Raw genomic sequence first — 14,772 nt, forward strand, 5'->3', positions numbered from 1 at the left:
ACAGAGTAGGTGACATAGGTTATTGGGGGCAGGGGGGCTGGTCTTGCCCCCAAAAACATCTCTCTTTTAGTCCAGCAGAGCCCACACAATGTTAATTAATGACATAAAATGTTTCCAACTCACTCATAGAGGAAAACTGTAGCCAGAGCTTAATGTAGTAGGTGCCTACCTATTAAACAGAGCTCAGTGGTAGAGTCACCTGGTTACAATCTGACCCACATAAGGCACTGATCCTGTGCCTGGATTAGAATGAGTTCAAATATATTTACAGATTCAACAGAAAGGGTTGCGTCATACAATATTTTTATTGTCCCAAATAAAGACATTTCTAATAATATGTCAATGTTGCTTGAACAACCACCGATAAGGATCAAAACTGGAAATAAAATTTGGATTATAGAAAAATATTGTGGGATTCCTAATGGACACTGTTAGAGTTACTATTTAAGGTCAACTTCGTATTTTTGACCTTGTTTGATTGCTAGATGTTTATAAGCAAGGTATGTTTTACCATGTAGACAAACAACCTAGTTAGGTGAATATAACATAACATTCTTTTAGGTAAAAATGAAGAAAGAAGGAAGGAAGAAAGGAGGGAGGGAGAGAGAGAGAGGAAAGAAGGAAGGAAAGGAAAGGAAAGGAAAAAGGAAAGGAAAGGAAAGGAAAAGAAAAGGAAGATAGGACTCAAGCAATTTAGCCAACCTATATTTCTTTCTTCCTGAGAACTTTACTAATTTTAGAGCATAGCCACCTCCTAAGTCTAAATTGTCTGCAAGTGCTACATTTTTTAAAAAATCTGTGACCTTATCCAGGAGTCCAGAAGCCATATTTTGCTTGTAATCATGCCCTGATTTTTCCCCACTTCTAAATCCTTCAAAGTGCAAGGTTACAGAACAAATCTCTGGCTGGGTCCATAATCCCAGAAGCCCTAACCTTGTAAAAATTTGATTCCCACATCAAGTAATCAACACCAGTATCACTAAAAACTTCCTCCTTTAGTGTGAGTCTACCCAAGAAGGTGCAAAGTTATGTTGGCACCAGCCAGTTGGGTCAACTGGCATGCCAAGCCTAAAAGCTACTTCTGGAACTTCAAATAAACTAAAGATAAAAATCAATGGAGGATATAAAATTTGACCATGCTTCTGTGGCAAAATGCCTTTCTTCCTGTGAACAGAAGCCTAGTTATTTTAAGCATGCTTTGAAATGGGTTAATATTATAAAAACAGATCAGTTCCGGAAGGCCACTCCCAGAGAGAATGTGGCCTCGTGGTTCTACATGGGCACAGGTGAAGGGGCGGGCCATGAGGGATGGCCAGCGTCTGCAGAGCTCCAACATCCCATTCATCTGCTCTGCAAATGAGCTAAATGCTTTCCTTAGTTGTAAGACCAAAAATTCGCTTGAACTTTAATAATCTAAAGGAAGAGCAGTGTAGAGACTTCTCCACCAAGCTAATGAATATCCAAACTGTGGTTTATTTGAGATCAGAAACATGTGCTCTGAAACTTTATTTCTCTTCCTTCCTTCCTTCTTCCTTCCTTCTTTCCTTCCCTATTTCCTTCCTTCTTTTCTTTTTTTTTTCTTTTTTTAAGCCTTAATTTCTTAATAAAATTATTCTTTCAAAACTCCAAACTTGCAATGGGAGAATTGAGTAAAAGGGGTCTCTGTATCAGAGTGGGGAGCAAAGGAGCATTAGGATGGCAGCAGGGCCAAGCCAAGGGCAGCCAGTGGAGCGAGGTACAGAGAGTGGGTAATAAGGAGGGAGAGAGTTGGCGTCAGGCCTGGCGCCTTGCCCCCCTGGGTGTTCTAGTTGGTCTGTGTTTGTACTTGCAGTTTTCTTAGATTGCAAGTATATATTGTTTTCTTTTTTGAATATTTATTTAGTTGTGGTTTTTGGATCAGCTTTCATAGCATGCTGATGATTGGAAGTCCTATTTGTCATCTGGTAAAAAAAAACATAAAGGCAGGCTCATAGCTCTTACGAAAAGATCTACTTTATGAGACCCATTTCAATTCCACAGAAAAGCAGGGATTGTTGTCAGGGAGTTTGCAAAGAACTCTTGATAGATAGTAAAGCTAGATAAAATCTGCTACTCCCAAACTGGTTTTTATTTTGGGGGGTGTGTGCAAGTCACTGCCCAACAGAAGTATGAACCTCAGCATATTCCACTTTACTTAACTAGAACTTCAGAAATGAAAGTGTAGTCGTGTGGCTATGAATAGGATTTCTCTTTTTTAATGAAACATTTGGGCACGCAAAATATGAGGCAGCTCAGACTCTCAGTTGGCAGAGCTGCAGTGCTTGAGACTTGCCTTGTGCTCTCCCGAGGCACATGGCGGCGCTGCCTGGTGGATGAGAACTTTTGTGCTGCGTGTAGAACCACAATGGGAAGAGTGGTCCACAAAAAGAACACGGGAACTGGGCGAGACCATGCTATAATACTCGTTACCCAACAGGGGTGCCTCTTCCTGAGAGCCCACTGAATCATGCAGTAATCAATAGAGGACTCATATCTACTTTTTCACCTTCTTCCTCTTCCATCACACTTAACTCTACGCTACCTTGTCTTTGTCTTTCCACAGCAGTGCAGAAAGATAGAGTGTAAACTTGATATTATATTATGCCCTGCTTTGCTGATATGGAAACTTAAGGGAACTTGTCCAAAATTACATACCAGGACAGAGCTAGAGAGAGTGCCCAGCTTGCTGCTGCCCAACCCCAGTTCTCTTTCCATGAAACTTCCTCAGATTTGGGAATGGTCAAGAAAGAAATGGGACATCCCATCAATATTGTTCACTTTGAAAGTGTTGTCAATGAAACATGGAGTCAGAAGATACATTAACACAGAATCAACAGCTACTTTATAATTTCATTTTTTTCCCATGGAAAATATTTGGTTTATTCATTTTTTATCTCTATATTCAATACCTCTGTCTTCCATATCTTCTACCTGATGTCCTTCTCTCTGTATTATTGAAAGACAATTCCATACTCAGCTGCATCGCTTCTCACCAGCTCCTGAATCCTCACGGTCTCACTTCCATTCCCACCCCTCAAATGCTCTCCTGAAGACAGATGACCAGTTACCTTCTGATCACCAAATTCTCCTTCCAGCTACCATTTGGTAGGACTCTTTGCACATTCAGAGTGTTAGCAAATGTTATTTTTTGAAACCCCTTCCTTCCAAATATCCTGGTGATATTTCTCTATCACGCCCCAGCCCAGAAGATTAACAGGGAAACACAGAGCCAAGGATGGATATGCAGGAGTAGCAAAGGACTTTAGGAAAGGTGTCACAAAGTCTAAATCTCAGATTGAGCTGAAATTTGTGGGGGGAAAATGTGACAGGCAACACAAGAGGCTGATTAGCAAGAACAAGCCTTGAGATGATGTTCTCATATTAACAGATGGCAGGTAGAAAGAACAACTCAATGTCTGTCTTGCTTTGATGTGCACCAGGAGAAGTGCTATTCAAACCATAAAATGTGGAACAAGAATTATAAAAAAGGAAAAAAAGGACAGAGAGGGAGCAGGAAGGAGGATAGAAGAGGAGAGAGAGGGAGGGAAAGAAAGACGGAGAGAAGGAAGGGATGAAGGAAGGAAGGAAAGATGGAAGGAAAAGTGGAAGGAAGAAAGGAAGGAAGGAAAGAAGGAAGGAAGGAAGGAAGAAAGGAAGGAAGGAGCTTAAGAAAATAATCAGAGACCCTGATTATTTAAATTGACTTCTTATTTCAAAACCTACTATGTTCTAGTCATTATGGGAGCAAAAAAGGGAAACTGAATAAAATAATAGTTCTGATCTCTTGCTAGTGGGGAGGAAGGCATGTTTACAAGAAACTATTACACAAATTCTAAATGATAAGCAACATACAATGGACACCAATAAATGCTATGATAATACACTGAAGGGGAAGATTTTTTTTCCCACAGGAATTATTAGGAAGGATATCACGTGGTACTGGTCCCTAGACCCCAAAGGATGATGTCTTAGGATTCTGGACAAACATTTTCCAGACATAATCCCAAAATCTTTCTGGATAATATTTGAACAATCAAATTAAAGGTGTTGGAAACTAGTTATACTCCATACCCATTGTCAAAAACAATAAATTCTAAAAATTACAGATTGAAATAAAGTAGTTTAGGTTATAGAAAGGATGGTTTGTGAGCAATCAGGAAATTATAGGGACCAGCAGAGGCCCAGACAAATTCTACTTGCACTGGGACAGGGCTGACTAATAAAAGAGTACCAGGCTGAAGTCTGGGCAGGCTGAGCCCATTTTGGAGGTGCCAGAACTCCAAGGGGGAAAGCTAATGTATTAGTGGGAAGACTCCAAATTTGAAGAGTTTTGAAAGGCTGAAACCAAAGAGATAAAATGTAATAGGGATCATTGTAAAATCTTCTATATAAGTTGTAAAAATTCATTTGCAACACATATAATGAGCATCGTGTCCTCACGGGTGTGTGAGAAAGAGAATATCAAAAAATGACCAGTTTCTGCGCTCGGTCTTATTTAATAAAGGACAATAAGAAATCACAGGTCTTTCATAGAAGAGAGTCCCAGGAAGAGAATTACCTAGAAATTATGCTACCTGAGGAGGGATTGAGAAAATTAGAAACTTCAACTTGGAAAAGAGACAGGTGGCTTGCATCGGCATGGAGATACTCGCATGGCTTATGAATGGTTCCAGGTGTCCTCATTATGTCCAGGTAGAAATTACATCAAGGGCTCTCACCACAAGAGCAGAATGATGTTTCCCACAAGGAAATGTATCTCCAGGAAAAGCTGATATGCCTAGCAGGGACTGGGCTGAGCCTGGAGAGGAAGATGACTCGGCCAATGGAGAGAGGACATGGGAACAAGAAACCACCGTGTCAAGTGGAGAAGCCTGTGCTGGACACGGTGCAGAGGGGTGCCTGAGGTCCAGAGAACCAAGGCACCAACTTCACCTGGGGGGCTCGGGAGGCTGCACAGGGCAAGTCGCATCTGCATGTGGTGCAGTAACAAAGGAAGCTTTCCAGGAGCCCTGTCATGGGGTCTGCAAAGAACGCAAGAGCGAGAACCTGGGTCTAGAGGCTGGACGTGAGGGGCAGCAGGGCTGGAAAGACTGCTTGGGACCAGCATGCAAAGGCTCTTGCTCTGTGCCGAGTCCTATCGGCAGGGAGGTCCCTTTGAGAGTTGCAAAGCACAGGTGTGACACAGTGAGGGGTGTGTTTCAGATCCATCCCCCTTCCTGCAGGTACATGTCACTTAGAGGACTGACACACTGGAGGTGGGGAGGCCAAGGAGGAGGCTGCTGACTCGTCATGAGATTCGAACCGAGCAGAGAGAAAAAAAGCAAAGGTCCCATGGGGACATGTTGAGGTGACAGATCAACAGACTTGACAGCGAGTCAAACCTGAGAGCGGGAGGTGGGGTGCTGTAAGGGTGGCGACAGCATCGACCCCTCCCTGGAGTGCTCGGTGGCCCAGCTCATTTGAATATCTGCCCAAGACACTGTGGCAAGGAGGCAAACATTTACTGCAGTGCTGACTTGAAGATTCTTTCATGCTCTTAAGATTCCATGATTCCGAGATTCTAAAAGTGTTCTTCACTTGCCCCAGATTCTCTTCTCACCCCTAATGTGTCCGAGATTTTGTCATCTCTTTTCACTATCCCTACATGAATATGAAGAAGACCCTGGACCCCATCTCAGTCCTGAAATCTTTCTCAAACTCGATTCCAAATCTGCCTGGAACAGCCTTACCTCATGTCCCACAGCTTACGTTAACATGGCCGAGTACTGCGGTAGGTTTGAAGCCAAGCATCTCGGCTCCACCCACATTGCTGCTTCCATGTCCTTTCAGACTCCTGTGCTTGTCGCTGTGTTACCCTACATCCAGCCCTGCATATCCTCAATCTTGCCATTTCCCTAGACTCCCTGCAACCTGTCTGCTGCTCCCTTCCACACCCAGCAGTCCAAATTCTTGCAGACACCATCCATCTGCTCTAGCATCAAATGCTCCCCGCCCCCATGATCACTACAGCCAACCGTCCCAGCCTCTCACCTTCGCCACCAAGTCCCTGTCCCCAGCCCCCATTCCACCCACTCTGGATGGACTGATGCTAGTACACAGCACCCACACCCAGCCATCACCACCTCTGCTCTCCTTTCACTCCTCTTCTTGGTCCAGATTATGGCCAGTAACACAAAGTCACACCTCCTCAACTCCGTATGCCTTGACCAACCCCAATTCACAATCACTCCTGGAAACTTCTCTCTACAGTCAAACTGACCTATTCCTTGCTTCCTGAAGGAGCTCAAATTCCAGTGCACACTGATTTTGTGCCATGGAGCTCTCTTCCCATTGGAGTCTTTGCTACCCGAGTCCCATGTTCCCTTTAAGGTGAGCAGTCTTGGATCTTTCCAGATTGACTCAACCTGAAACCGATGATCTGGGATCATCTCCCTCAGTCAGCTGGCACTAGGTGTCTGTGCCTCTGTGTGTCCCTGAGGATAGGACACAAATCCCAGTCTATGTATAAAGAACCTTAAGGATAGTGATGGAAAAAAAGTTCGAACCAACAGACATTGGTTATGAATTCCCGCTCAGCTGCAACAGATTACGGAACGTATCTGGGTCTCAATGTCCTGGCTTCTGAAGGAAGCCATGATAATTCCCAGGCAGAGACTGGCACAATCCAGATTCCCAGTGTGTGCTCCCTTGTGGCCACAGCTCACCCCGTGTCCACTCCCAGAAGACATTTGCACACAGTCCCTGCCCGGTGCCACCTGTGTTCTTGAGCCCCCATCACTGTGAGTAAAATTCCACCAGCGACTCTTGAGAGCAAACTCACAGAAGAAGTGAATTTCAATTAATAGCAATTTTCTCACAATTTCAGATGAAATCAGGAGGACATAGTAACCAGACAGAAAGAGAAAGGGATGTGTTGTAAGATGATAAGCATAGGGAAGCATGGACCAAAATGGCTCAGGGTGGCGGCAGCTGTGGACCAGCTTAACCACAGCAAAGACGCCTGCTTGCAGTTAGAGCATGCCAGTATTTGAGGGGAGCTCTTTTCCCACATGTTGGATGATGTAATTCCTTAGCACATGGATATGAAAAAAATCATGAGACAGAAAACTGCGCTGACTTCAGGAACAGAAAAAGCATGATGATAATGAGCAAAACGAGGAAACCAGGTCCATTCTGAAGATGCTGGAGACTGAATTACCTTCCAATCATGAGCTGAAGTACAGTGTGTACTCCTTAAATTTCCCCCTCTTTTTTAGACTGTTGAGCTAGCCACTGCTTGGCTGTTACATAGAGCTAATTAATCCCACGCTTTTGGCATGATATATATATTTACTTTGCAAGTGTTAAATCATTCAGGAAGAGAAGAAACTCGTATCTGCTTGGTTGTTGCAGAGAAAGACATGAACTAGGAAGTTAAAAGCTGGTTTGCTTTCTTTGCTTCACCATATGGGTGGGGAGAGAGCTGTTTCATTTCCCATCTGTTTCATTTCCCAGAACCCATCTGTGCACAAAACCAGGGCCCCATTGTGAGGTTACCAGTGGGAGCTGGCATGGCTGACTTGAAAAACTGAGCTTTGGTTCATGGAGGCACCAGCCCATGGGTGGTTATCCCCGTGACTGCCCGCACCCCCTCAGTAATCCCATGCTGCTCCCGACATGACAATGATTGCACTTAAATGTCAGCCCCCAAAAGATGAAAGATGAGATGAAAATGCTCCAACATTTGCATTTCTCCCCTATAGAGCCAGTCACATAGCTGAATCCATTTCCAGAAAGTTCTGTTCATTGAATACTACAGTTAACATCAAGACTTTTTAAAAAGAAAAGCAAGAAGAGGGCTTTTTGTATTCTAAGAAAGCAAACATTCATTTCTTGCCAGGACAAAATGTCTAAGAAGAAAAACAAATTATATTTTAAGGGAGATGAGGACTTCAAAGCAATGCCACCAAAAATGTAGAATTTTTTTTCCACATCATTTTTAGACAGAATTTCTTTTGTCAGGGGTGGTAACCAAATCTTAGTAAACAATGTCCTCAGAGACAAAAAATAAAGAAAATTTTTACTTTGGAATTTGAAATAAGCATCTGAGTTTCTAGACACAGTGATATGCCATTTATACAATTCTTTGATCAACCTAAGGAACTCACAGCTCTATAATAATGCCTTTTTAAAGTGATCTAGAGTGTCATACATTTTTAAATTTTGATATTTTGATAACAAAAAGAGTAGAATGTGTACTACATAAATAAACTACTTTGAAAACGTTAATTTTCTGACTACTGAAAATAAAATTGGGTTTTCAAAAATTGGCAAATAAATACACTGTAAGAAGACTTTAGCAGGTGTCTGAGAATTTTTATGATCCCAGAGTATTATGCTTTTTTTGAAATGTATGTTTATGTATATATGTATATATGTATATATATTTCAAATATATATATTTCAAAAATATATTTTTTTCAAAAATATATAAATATATTCTCTCATGTAGAAGAAATAAGGAATCCACTAAACTTTTGGTTATTAGTAGTGATATATGGATTTACATTTACATTTTAAAATGGCTGTTGTCATCTGACTCTGTAGAATATTTGCTGTAAATGCCTAAGTGAATGTTTTTTTTTTCTAAGTGAATGTTAATGAGTTGTTTATCATGTACTAATATTAACTTTCTTTCCCCAGATGCGAAGAGTTTAGCTGAAATGCTCATGAGGTAAGAGCAAAACCTACCGTCTCAGATATCATGTTTAAAAGAATAATTTCCAACTTGCTTTAATGTTTTTTAAATAATTATCTGAAATTGATAGCACATCTTATTTTTGATACATAAAGTCCATTCTATGTACCAAATATCCATGTTATGCCTAATGTGATATGTATATACCAAATAATATACTTTTATACATGCCATAGGTAGTTGTCTTGTTGACCAAACTCACCCAGTGGAATGTTTCCCATTAAGCTGGGACTAAAAAGGCACATTATAAGGAAGTAGTTTTGGTTTTGTTTCCACCCAAATATACTATCTTTGAGGTTGAGCTTTCTTCTTTAACAGTTAGTCAAGTGAAAAGAAAACCCAAAAGGCTTTGGGTGTTACACGAAACTAATGAATCATTGAACACTACACCAAAAACTAATGATGTACTATATGTTGGCTAATTGAATTTAAACTAAAAAAAAAAAAAGAGGAAATGCATTGTGCACTGTGCTCTTCTAAGGAGATGGGATGATCAAGAAAGATTCTCCCTGCCCTCAGCTCCCATGGCACCTTGAGCACCCCTCCACTAGAGCACTCACCAACTTCTGCTGCAAATATCTATTCACTGTCTGGTCTTGGAGGTCATAGCCTGATATGTCATCCTCATGTTAGAAATACCAGCACTATAGTTGATGAATGACTAGTGGTAGTTGAATAAGTAAGTGAATTTTCACAGCTGTAGAAGACACCCCAGTATTTACATTTTAAGCCTTTTTTGTATTGTAATGATTAAACCAAAAGTGAAAAAGGATAATCAGAGTCTGGAAATCAGATAAGAAAAATGTCAGGGACCCTAATGGTGCTGCCATTTTAGGATGTTTACCGTAGGAGAAAAAGAGGATGGGCTATGGGGTCTCTCCTACTCCCCACCCCACCGCAGTTGGATTTAACATCCTTCCCCATCTTTGCATATAAAATTGGTACTTTTTTTATTATTCACAAAGAGCCCATGACCCATATCACCAGTATCTTTGAAGACCTAAGGCAGAGGTCAACTGCCATTGGCCCATTGATTACATTTTACAGAGACATCTTTGTTTGGCCATACCGTGTTTTAAAACTATGTGCATTGTAGGTAAAGGATATGGAGGACTCAGGTTTACTCTGAAATATTTGGAGTGAGCAATTAAACATAAGTGACATTTGCTAAAATTAGGAATTAGGAAGATAGATGCAGGGTACAGATTTTTTTTTTTTTTTAGGACAGGGAAAGGGGAATGTTGATGGGAATGAAAAGACTTGTACGGGTCATGTTGAATTTGGGATGCTTTCCAAGTGTCCAATGAAAATGTCAAATAGATAGCTGGTAGCAGGAATCTAGACCTCAGAGGAGAACTCAGAAATGCAAACGGCCTGTAAAATGTATCTTTCATAATGGGTCCTTGACCGCATCTTTCTAGATCAAACTTGCATGAGGAGAATATGAAAATCTATATGAAATGCTCAGAGTCCATGCTCTAATATAAGTCTGTACTTGTTCGCTAAGCAAGTATTGGGACATTTTTGTGGTCACGTGGAAGGCATCCAAACATGCATGCACCTGTGCAGAGCAAATCTGACAAAACATCTGGAAAACAAAACAAAACAAAACAAGCCAGAGTCATTCAATTTATAGTAACTTATCTAGCAAATAAAATAAACTTTCTAATGTAGACTTAAAAATATGAATTCATTGATGACATTTAGAAATTGAGAGATTTCTTTTTTCTCTCTTTTCTTTTATTATTACGTTCAATTAGCTAACATATAGTGCATCATTAGTTTCTGATGTAGTGTTCAGTGATTCATTAGTTGTGTATAATACCCAGTGCTCATCACATCACTCGCCCTCCTAAGAGATTTCGTATAAAATTGTAGCTTTCTGACTTTCTTGAAAGTATTCTGGCCATACTGGGCACACCTTAGAGATAATGGCAGTCTGGAGCTCCATCAAATGCTCCCTGTAGACTGGGCATGACTTTTGCCCTGTATAACAGATCACCATCCCCATCTCCACCCCAGCCTACTTCACTGGTTTGTACCCCAGCCTGGGTCCTGCAGCCCTCCCAGAGACCTTCCAGCCACTTCCTTCAGCCACTCTTCAACCAGAGATCATGTCTGCCCAAACCTCGTGACACTGGAATCTGTGTTTTCTGACATGTTCAACATTTGTTTGGTTAGGATGAGTAGGTATTAGCTTCTCTAATATCCTAGAAAGCATCCCTCCCCCTTCTTATTAGCCCCAAGCAAGACATCAAAAAGCATCTTCTTCATTAATAGGTCAATCACTGTGGTTGAAAGACCACCTCTTGAGTAAAGCAGGAATTAATAGTGGTATTTGAGGTTAACAGTTGCCAATATGAAATTAGGAACATTCAAACTGGTAATTACTCCCACTTAAGGTAGTTGAGGTGGTTTTCCTTCAGAGGGTACAGTGATTGAAAAGGAAGAGAATTTCTAAGCTTCTCAAATAGGTGGATTTTTATGGGATTAATTTAGAAGCAAACGCAATGCTTTTAATCATGAAGGGTCAGTTCAATCTAAGTTTGGCAGGTTAATGGGGCCAAGCAACAAAAGACCTTGTCACCTACCTGGAGATTTGAGGGCCAACCGTATTTCGAATGTGGTCTAGAAAATCTAGGCAAGTCATATCTGTTGGTATAGAGAGGCTACAGAACTGCCGTCTCTGATCTTCGCTGCTGCTTGAGTGGGAAATTGAGGACATAGCAGGCTGGTGCAGTGAGAACATAGAACCACAAGCCTACGTTGTAGGCCTCACGTTGCCATTTGCTGGTTCTGTGATCTTGGGCAACTCATTTTCCCTCTGTGCCCCACTTTCCTCATCTAAAAATATTGCAATTATTCCTAGCTTTATCATTCTGTGATCTTGGTGAAGGTAACATATTTTCCAACCATGTTCCACAAAAAATGTATCTGCATACTTTAGTGGGATTAGCTGTCCCAGGGCCAGGAAGGCAGATGCTACTGTGGGACAAACACAGATAAGCTGGTGCCAGGGTATCCCCCACAAGGTATCATCTCCCATCTCCCATCGCTGGGCTTTGTGCTTCCGCACATTCCTCTATTTCACTCATGCAAATCACCCCCTACAGAGAGAAAGAGAGACTTCACCCACCATGCCCAGATAGAAAGGATTTTCCTTTTTTATGATTATGTGAAAATAATTTAAAGAAAAATACCAGCCTTCTAAGAGGTAAGACTAGCCTGCTCTGAGGCATTAGCCAATACGTGGTTAATATACAAAGACCAGTATTATCAAAAGCTATCTATAAGTGGAAAAGGGTGGAGAAGGGTTCAAACTGAGAACTTAAATAAGTAGCTTTTTTGATGTTCATATTTTTAGACAAATAGTAAAACAAACAAACAAAAAAAACCCACTCAACTATTATAATGAGGTCCTGATAGCCCTACAGTTATTCTAAACTTATGGAATGCTTCATATCATATTTGGGAAGGTGGGTGATGTGCAGACTTTTTCATCAGTCCCCCCCCCCCAAAGCTTAAGGAAATACCAAGACTTTAAAGAGTTTTAACAACTGCAAGTAATTTATTGGCTAAGCTGGGAAATACAATCCTTGGTGAACGAGGGTCAGCTCTTTGTCATTTTAATCAGACAACCAGATGGCAAATGGATGGTGGAAGATGATATTTCAATAATAACTAACATATTTAGCATGACTCCATATCATAAAAAAGATGCAATTTTGTTTCTACAGTGAAAACATTCACAATCTTTTCACAAATGAGTTTTCCTCAAATAGGTTTTCTTTTGGGAGGGGAGGGTTTACTGCTGTTTTAATGACCAATTGTTATAATTTTAGAGAATCAGCCTTCCTAGAACCATAGATTATAGACTATGGCAGCCACATTAAGAAAGTTGAGACCTAATAACCCTTTAAAATGAGAACAATATTACCTCCTCTGGGACCTGTCACTCACTCCCACTGTACCCTCCAAACAACATGATTTATTCAACAAGCTTCAACAACTACTTATTGAGCACCTACTCCGGCCACATACTGCTCTAAGTTCCAGGGGTATATAGGGGCAGAACGGAAGGAACTATCCCTTGTAGAGCTCATATGCCAGTGGAAGAGACAGATCACAAACAAGATAAGTCAATTAAACACATGCTCAAGAGTATTCAGTGCCGAGGAAACAAGATTCAACAGAGGATGGGGAGGAGAAGCATCAGCAGTGCCCAGAGCTGGGCCAGTCTGGCTCCATTGAAGACAGCACCCGCACCAAGCCCTGAAGCCAGAGAGGGAGCCAGCCACGTGGCCACTGGGATGGGGGAGGGGGCATTTCTTCTAAGCAAAGGGAACAGCAATGCAAAGGGAGAGAGGAACAATTAGCTCCTGAATCTCAAGGTTTGTTGGGCCATGTTCTTGCCTTTCCACTACAGGGCTTGACAGCGTGCATTCCTTCAAGGAGAAGGAGAAATTTACTTCCAGCTTTGATTGTCTCTGTTTATGAAGTTCAATCAATTCTAAGTCCTCGTGCCCACTGCAGTGGGGCACAGTAGCTATTTAGCATGCTTCCTGTGTCCGTCTGACAGTGGACCCCTTATTGTTAAAGATAGTCTGCACTCGGGTTCATAGTGTTTAATAGAGCAGCCACTGACTGCCTCATAACTATTCATGATGAGCAGAAGGAACTAGCTCACATTTCTATTTTTGGTGCAAGGACAAGCTCAAGTCCCTAGTGGAGTTTCTAAACAGACCTTTCAGATACTCACAGAGGAGTAGTTCCCCATCTGTTTTTGTGGAAATAGAGCTTGTCTAAACTGCAACCCCCAAGTCACCAAAATGTTCTTCATTTTATACAAGTATTTGAATCTTTGCTTTAAAACACACACACACACACATACAAAATGAAAGCGTAGTTAAGTAAATAATTTCAAAAAGTATATAGACGATGGGAAAAATTCAGGCCAAACATTTGAATTTGGGCTCTGCATAATTAGCATGATCTAGCTACATAACCCAGTTACTCATCTGCAGAGCAAGAAATCTGGTTCAAGATCAAGTCCTAAGTAGGAATGACGCACCTCTTAGAAGCTGTTGTTTCTGTAGGGTGTTTTGTTTATACTCAAATGAGGGAAGGGCCGTTACAAAATATTCAGAATATTAACACAGACTTCAACATTTAAATGTCTACTGGGGTTCTTGAATGAACTTGACCTTCGGATTATTAACATTCCTTCAGCTACAGGGTTCAAGGGTAGATGAATCCTCATCAACAAGAAAGGACCTAGGACTCCTGGGGAATGCTTAGTCGGGAAGAAAAACATTTAAGACGTAGTATGACTATCCTTTTATCATTCTCTACTAAAAGTAACTAACACAGAGGTAAATCATCCGGTGAAGTAGGCGCCAGAAATCTTTCTCAAAGTCGATTTTGGCAATTGTTGAGCTGGATTTATGGATGCCATAGTTTATCACATTGATGAATTATTCTGAGTGATTGTTGCTCTTTAGAAGTTGTTTTACTACACAGGTGACCCTTGAACGATGCAGGCATTAAGAGCGCTAACCCCCACATACAGTCAAAAATCCACATATAACTCTTGATTTCCCCAAAACTTAACTGCTAGTAGCCTACTGTTGACCAGAAGCCTGACCCATAACATAAACAGTCAATTAACACATACTTTGCGTATTATATGTATTATATACTGCATTCTTACAGTAAAATAAGCTAGAGAAAAGAAAATGTGACTAGGAAAATCATAAGGAGGAGAAAACATTACAGTACCAGACTGTATTTATGGAGAAAAATCCACATATAAGTGGACCCGTTCAGTTCAAACCCACGTTCTTTAAGGGTCAACTATACATTATTTCGAAATCTTCTCAATCCTTACAACTCTGTGAAGACTGCACAATCACTCCTGTGATGTAGGACTTTTTTTGTGTTTTTGTGAAACATGCAGATTATTTTTTTTTTCTGTAGGCTGTAACTGAATTTGATTATCCCATGCCATTTTACTACCT

At 41.0% G+C, this 14,772-nt stretch overlaps 1 protein-coding gene across 3 annotated transcripts in view; it reads left to right on the top strand.

Annotated features, from left to right (window-relative positions):
* The window catches only part of DSCAM (DS cell adhesion molecule), a 784,307-nt gene that overhangs the window by 742,401 nt on the left and 27,134 nt on the right, over nt 1-14,772 (top strand). For all 3 annotated transcript variants that reach the window (XM_078071697.1, XM_078071718.1, XM_078071731.1), the window contains one exon: nt 8,701-8,731. In XM_078071697.1, coding sequence (XP_077927823.1) covers nt 8,701-8,731 — 31 coding nt within the window. The remainder of the gene's footprint in view (nt 1-8,700; nt 8,732-14,772) is intronic.

This window comes from Halichoerus grypus, chromosome 1 (assembly GCF_964656455.1).
Source record: "Halichoerus grypus chromosome 1, mHalGry1.hap1.1, whole genome shotgun sequence".
Classification (NCBI taxonomy): Eukaryota; Metazoa; Chordata; class Mammalia; order Carnivora; family Phocidae; genus Halichoerus; species Halichoerus grypus.